Source organism: Gossypium hirsutum, chromosome D08 (assembly GCF_007990345.1).
Source record: "Gossypium hirsutum isolate 1008001.06 chromosome D08, Gossypium_hirsutum_v2.1, whole genome shotgun sequence".
Taxonomy (NCBI): domain Eukaryota; kingdom Viridiplantae; phylum Streptophyta; class Magnoliopsida; order Malvales; family Malvaceae; genus Gossypium; species Gossypium hirsutum.
The window spans coordinates 723,234-730,523 of NC_053444.1; the positions used below are offsets into that span (position 1 = coordinate 723,234).

A 7,290-nucleotide genomic window follows, 5' to 3' on the forward strand; every position below is an offset into this window, starting at 1 on the left:
TTTAAAAAATTTATCTATGTTGTGAAGTATACGTAAATTGCTATGACGTGACATCAATGCTATTAGAATTTTAATAATTCAGTCAATTTTTCTATAAAAAAAATTAAACAATTTAACTAAAATTTAAAAATTAAAGCCCAAAATGACAAAATAAATAAATGTTTCTATGCCTAAATATTAATAACATTATTCAAATTGTGTTAATCTAAGCTTAAAGTTTAGGAGATCCAATATTTTTATCACACCAAATTTCGTACTTTTGTTAAAAATCTTTATTATAGGTTATATATGTGGTCACTTTTCGTGTAACTATTTAGTTATTATACAATAAAAATGAATAGAATTTTTAATAAAAAAAATTAATTTATTTTTTAATATAATGAACAAAGACTAATTTTTAATTTTTTTTGAATGAAAAAGGTAAAATGCAATTTGACAGGGACCTCCATGGTAGTTTTACTCCTCTCTCAAACTGTCAATATCACGAGATTTCAGTCAAGCTAGTTAAGTAAAAAACAATGACTAATAAGCCTTTAGTACTATCCATTTCGCCATTTGTACGGACCTCACAAAGCTTGTACGTTGAGGCTTCAATGGAGACTGTATAGTGAGAAAACTCTTTACTAAAACAAACCAACCAAAAGATACGGTTTTTAATCAAAAACCCCAATTCAAAGCAAAAAAGTCTAAATCCCAAAGTGAAAAAGATCCCGGTTCTTTATTTTCTATTTAATGATTTTCATGGAACTTTAAAAGTAATGAACACCCATCATCTTCCATTGTTGAACCCTTACTTTTTCAGGTGAGGTTCCTACGGATTATTGTCTCATTTTTGGGTCATCATTATTCTGGGTTTTTGATAATATTTGTGGGTCTTTAATTCCTTTGGAGATTATTTTTAGCATTGTGTTGAGAATAGTAGAATTTATGTTTACTTTTGCCTTCTTTGTATTTTAATCATTTGGGTATTAGAGAACCAGGTTTGGATTTTGGATCAATGATAGCATTTGGGTTTTTATGCTACTAATATGGCTACTTGTGTTGTAACATTTGGTTCTCAGTCATCTACTGGAGTGCTATCCTTTTGGAGAGACTATAGTTTGAAGGAGCATATTGTTGGATTTTTAATTCATTGCTGATGATGTTTAGCATTGTGTTGAGAATAGGAGAATTTAGGTTATGGTAATATGCAAGTCCTTGTACCAGTAGTCAGATTGCATTTTGTCATTTGTATTAAAAAACAAATGGTTAAAATTAGTCATTATACATTAGATCAAAGAGCAAACTTATCATTCTGTTAAAAACTCAATCCATTTCTACTGTTAAGTGATATGTGATTGATAGAGCAAAATGCCACCTCGGAATGAGGTACATGTGGAATTTTTGCAATAAATAGAATTTTTACAAGACTTAATTTACCCAATTTTTTGAGTGGAGGGGACAAAATACAATTCAACTCCTAATACGACTTCCGTGATACTTTTACTGGGAAAAAAGTTATGTTTACTTTGCCTTCTTTATCTTGTATATTTTCTTTTAACAATGTGGAACTGTATTTTAACCAGGTTTGGAACAATGATTGGTAACCTAATGTTTGGCATTTGAGCATATTGGTTTTAAGTATATATCTCTTGGAATTTGGGTTTTATGGCTACTTGTGTTGTAACATTTGGCTCTCAATCATCTATTGGATTGCTATCCTTTTGGAGAGATTATAGTTTAAAGGAAAGGTTGATTAATAAAGCTAGTTCCTTGAGATATTTCAATGGTGTTGCTTACAAAAAGCAAACAAATTTGCTAAGTTTATTGAACTTCAAATGTTGTGTTAATTCTCACAATGTTGGTCCAAATCATAGTAAAGAATCTTTCCTTGATTTACACCCTAAGAAATTGAAGCTTAGTGGTGAAGAGAATGATGCAATGTTTTATTCTATAACCATCAACGAGAGTTTGAGAGAAACTTGTAATCCAAGTTCTAACTATGGTGAAGCTAAGATCAAAGTTGTTGGTGTTGGTGGTGGTGGGTCGAACGCGGTTAATAGGATGGTCGAGCATTCGTTGAAAGGGGTGGAGTTTTTGATAGTTAACACTGATGCTCAAGCCTTGAAGATGTCTCCTATGTTGCCTAATAAGTGTTTGCAAATTGGTCAGGAGTTAACTAGGGGTCTTGGTGCTGGTGGTAAACCGAAAATTGGCATGAATGCCGCGAATGAAAGTAGAGAAGTTATCGAGGAAGCTGTTCATGGTGCGGACATGGTATTTGTGACGGTAAGTTGTATTTTGTTATGTTCAATTACTTTTTTAGCGATAAAAGTATCATGAAGGCCATTATACTAAGAGTCGGATCGCATTTTGCTGCCTCTACTAAAAAATGGGCAAACTAGTCCCTATATGTTAGGTCAAATAGCAAACTAGTCATTTTGCTAAAAATTTCATCCATTTTTACGGTTAAAAATTGGTCCACATGTGTAACTGTCTTGTTATTCGTCAGTCAAGGCAATTTTTAATGGTAGAATTGGATGGAATTTTTAATAGAAAAGACTCTTTGATCTAACATACAGGGGACTCCACGGTGCTTTCACCCTTTTTAGCTGATCTTTGGGCTAAACAATATGGTATCTGACGCTCTGCTATACTAATGAAGAATTTTGTGAATGAACTTGATTTCTCTAACATTTTGATACCTTTTAAAAACCATATATTCAATCTAAAATGATAATGTGGGAACTGGTATTATATTTTCATACACGAACATGCCTTGCCGTTCAAGCTTTCTAATTTTTGAGGGTGCCGGTGACCTGCAGGCAGGAATGGGAGGAGGAACCGGCACCGGTGGGGCTCCGGTAATTGCCGGCATAGCAAAATCAAAGGGAATCTTAACCGTTGGCATTGTTACGACACCATTTTCTTTCGAGGGCTGGAAGCGAGCGGTCCAAGCTCAAGAGGGAATTGCAGCCCTTCGTGAAAATGTGGACACACTTATCATTATTCCTAATGACATGTTGTTGGCTGCAGTTTCACAAGCCACCTTAATGACTGAAGCATTTAATCTGGCTGATGATATACTCCGGCAAGGCATTTGCGGTATCTCCGATATAATTACGGTATGTATTCCAAATAAAAGAAAAAGGATATTTTTTATGCCTAGCACAAAATTATATCAAAACAATAGATGAAAAATGAGACATGTCCAGTAGAGGTTTCCTTGCATTCATCTTTTCTTATTCTGATTCGGGTTTATCAAATCAGATTCCTTCATCGATTCCATTCGGCATTTTTATGTTACCGTCTGCCTAACGTTTTGCAAAACTCATATGCAGATTCCAGGCTTAGTTAATGTTGATTTTGCCGATGTGCATGCTATCATGAAAGATGCAGGCTCTTCCCTTATGGGGATAGGTACTGCAACTGGTAAGTTTTAGCTCTATAAGATAATTGATTGCCATATCTCACGGACTATGTTACTTGGACTTGCATTCGAGTGTTGGATATGGATACATGTCCAATATATATATTAATGGTAAAAGTATTATGGAAGCCCCTGTACGAGAAGTCAGATTGCATTTTGCCCCTTGACCAAAAAATGAGTAAATTAGTTCTGTATGTTAGATTAAAGAGCAAGTTGGTCATTCCTGTTAAAAATTTCATTTATTTGTACTGTTAAAAATTGGCTTGACTGATAGAATGACTAGATAGTGAGACATGGCGTATCACGTGTACCTTATCCTGATGTACAATGGTCAATTTTTAACAATAGAAATGGATGAAATTTTTAACAGGACCAGTTTGCTATTTGATCTAACATATAAGGACTAATTTGCTCATTTTTTAAGTTAAAGGGGCAAAATGCAATCTAACTCCTAGTATAGTGGCCGCCATGGTAATTTTACCATATATCAACACAGTGATAACTAATAACATTAAGCTAAGTTGCAGGCAAAAGTAGAGCCAGAGATGCAGCATTAAATGCCATTCAGTCGCCGTTACTCGACATTGGGATCGAAAGAGCTACTGGTATTGTCTGGAATATAACTGGTGGAACCGATTTAACTTTATTTGAGGTAAGCCATAGCATTTTGGTTTTGTATAATGTGCACATTTTGTTGTGGGGGATTGAAATGTTAGCCATTTTTTTTATTCTTGTAGGTGAATGCTGCAGCAGAGGTTATATATGATCTTGTAGATCCTAAAGCAAATTTAATATTTGGAGCAGTGATAGATCCATCACTATGTGGCCAAGTAAGTTTCAATTTGTTAGAATGATAAAAGCATCCATTTTGTAACTAGCTTAGTCTTATAGTTATACACTAAAGAAAATAAGACATGAAAATGGTGGTGGTAGGACGGTGGAGGATACGGTGCCGAAGGGGAACACGGAGGTGGATATGGATGTGCCAAAAGGGCACATGGATATACCTGTTGAGGGGAAAATGTGATGGAAGCTAATGTGACGGTTCATTTGGTGGGCTGAGAGCCGTAAGGTGATGGTGGAGCGAGAGGGAGGAAGAGCGAAGAGGAAAGAAGGATGGTGGAGCTGGTTGGAGAGGGGATCCCTTTGTTAAGGAATAGGAGAGGTGTATAAATGGGTTGAGCGCAGTACTATGTGGGCGTGTCCTGATTGATAGGTTTGTCAGTCATTGGTCCCTACTTAGGTTGATAAGATGATGTGATGTTATCAAATTGCAAGGTATGTGAACAAGATGAAGTGATATTATTAAGTTGCAGAGCGTGGGAGTGACAAGTGATTGATATCTTATCCAAATGGTTAAGTTGTTAGGAACAATTGATTTGTGTACTTCCGACAACCTGATAGAATAGTTCCCTTAGAGAAAGAGAAAAACACTAATGAATATATAAATGAATGTTGGTAGTAGACAAAAGCTTCCTTATGCTTGTAGATCAGCATAACTCTGATTGCCACCGGATTCAAGCGTCAAGAAGATAGGAAAGGCAAGGCAAGTCTTTTCTCACTTTACCTCTTTCCAACATTTTGGTCTCACTTCGGGTCAAACTTAAGCGTGATATTAATCTTATATACGCTTATTAAAGTCCGATTTAACCTGCCAATAATTCTAAATGGGTAGACTAAGTATCAAGTTCATTTTTTTCTTTTTCGGGTCAAATTATGCTGTTAATCTCTACTATTAATTTAATCAATTTTAGTTCTTATATTTTTCGAATTTTAGAATTTTAATCTCAACTTAAAAGGTAGCATATAAATATGTTTGGTTAAATTCTACTATTAATCTTGTACTATGCATACAGTTGTAGATTCGGTCTATATTATCCAATTTGATCATTCTTAGTCACAATATTTTTCAAAACTTGAAAATTCAGTTTTAACAGAAGTGGCTATTGTTAAATCCATTAACTGACTTTTTTGTGAGTAATAAATGAAAATAACAAACTGACATATCATTAAAACTTAATGATAATATATGTGTTTTGCCGCATAAAATATTGAAAATATTAAAACTTAATGGATTTAAAAATTACCGTTTAGTTATGACTGAAATTTTAAAACTCGGAAAAGTATTAAGAACTGAAAATTATTAAAATTTAAAGTTCAAAAACTAAATCCACAACTTACGCATAATACATAAACACAAACACTAATAACAGTCAGGTTCAAGCCCTTGAAATATTGAATCTCAACTTTGTTCAAAATTAAATTTTCGAGTCTAATATTTATATCTAAATTCTCTCTGAAAATATATGCAGGAAAATGAAGGTGATGTTTCTAATAATTTTAATAAGCATTTTCCATTTACCAATGATGGTTCATTAGAGATTCCCAAGTTCTTAAAGAAGAAAGGCCGTTGAAGTTCAGGTTTTTTAAATCTCTGATTTTATTTTCCTGAAAATATTGTAAATAGCTTCTAAATATGCTGAAGTTCATTTTCATGTCTGTGGGGTTCAAATATGAATATATATATATATATAGTATTAGTATGTTTATTTTCGTTTTTATGTTTTTCAATATATTATACTCATCCTTATATATAATAATACGGGTGATAATGAGATTTTGATAATGTTGGTAAAGATTGAAGTCTCGAACCTTGAAAGCCTAGGTTTTGCGATGTGTGAGTCTCTCTCCCACCATGTGTAGTATGCCTTATGTGAATTTTGTCTAGTTTTTTGTCTACTATGCATTGTATTGATTGATTCTATACGCACTATTATAGTTGGTTGGATAAGTATTTATATTTGTAATGTCTTGTATTAGCGAGACTTAGTAGCTAATGAAGTTTCGGCAACCTTGGCAAAGGTTAAGACTTCAACACCATGAATGTTTAAGTTTGAGTTTTATTATGTACAAGTAGGTTGTTTTACCAAACTAACCTAAAAATAAATTATATTTGCAAAAATAACTCAAGTTCAAAAACAATCACCAAAATAACTTAAAATGAATAGTACCCACTCTTTTTTTGCACCAATGATTGGCTAATCATTGTGTTAGATTTAAAAAAAATATTTTTTTGGGTTCTGGCCTGTCAATGGCCGGAACTCATGTATTTTTTTTAAAAAAATTGTATAATACTGATATACGAAAAAGAAAAAAAAAAGAAAAAAAAGTTTTGGGTGCTGGCCTGTCAATGGCCGGCACCCAGTACAATTTTAAATTTTTTTTGTGTCAGCGTCAGATATAAATATACGAAAAAAATTAAAAAAAAATCTTTTGGGTGCTGGCCTGTCAATGGTCGGCACCCAGTACAAATTAAAAAAAAATTTTCATGTCAGAGTCAGATATAAATATACGAAAAAAATATTTATATCTGACTCTGACACGAAATTTTTTTTTTTAAATTTGTACTGGGTGCCGACCATTGACAGGCCAACACCCAAATTTTTTTTTTAATTTTTATCATATATTTATATTTGACTCCGACACGAATTTTTTTTTTAAATTTGTACTGGGTGTCGACAGGCCAGCACTTAAAAAAAAAATTTAAATTTTTTTCGTATATTTATATCTGACTTTGACACGAATTTTTTTTTTAAATTTGTACTGGGTGTCGACAGGCCAGCACCCAAAAAATTTTTTTAAAATTTTTTTCGTATATTTATATCTAACTCTGACACGAAAAAAAAAGAAATTTTTTTTAAAATTTGTACTGGGTGCATGCCATTGACAGACCAGCACCCAAAATTTTTTTTTTAATTTTTTCGTATATTTATATCTGACTCTGACACGAATTTTTTTTTTAAATTTGTACTGGGTGCCGGTCATTGACAGGCCAGCACCCAAAAAAAATTTATTTTTTTCGTATATTTATATCTGATTTT

At 33.0% G+C, this 7,290-nt stretch overlaps 1 protein-coding gene across 4 annotated transcripts; it reads left to right on the plus strand.

Annotated features, from left to right (window-relative positions):
- The first annotated feature begins 494 nt into the window (after window positions 1-494).
- On the plus strand, window positions 495-6,032 carry LOC107932422 (cell division protein FtsZ homolog 2-2, chloroplastic). Of its 4 annotated transcripts, XM_041099335.1 has the most exons (8): window positions 495-802; window positions 1,566-2,268; window positions 2,805-3,104; window positions 3,321-3,411; window positions 3,937-4,061; window positions 4,147-4,239; window positions 4,899-4,955; window positions 5,722-6,032. In XM_041099335.1, the coding sequence occupies exons 2-8, from the start codon at window positions 1,648-1,650 to the stop codon at window positions 5,821-5,823; spliced, it is 1,389 nt and encodes a 462-aa protein (XP_040955269.1). In that variant the 5' UTR covers window positions 495-802; window positions 1,566-1,647; the 3' UTR covers window positions 5,824-6,032. The 4 variants fall into 4 exon arrangements, with proteins under 4 accessions (XP_040955269.1, XP_040955270.1, XP_040955268.1 ...); XM_041099336.1 differs by lacking the exon at window positions 4,899-4,955; XM_041099334.1 differs by lacking the exon at window positions 5,722-6,032 and having other exon boundaries at window positions 4,899-5,715.
- Window positions 6,033-7,290: the final 1,258 nt, after the last annotated feature.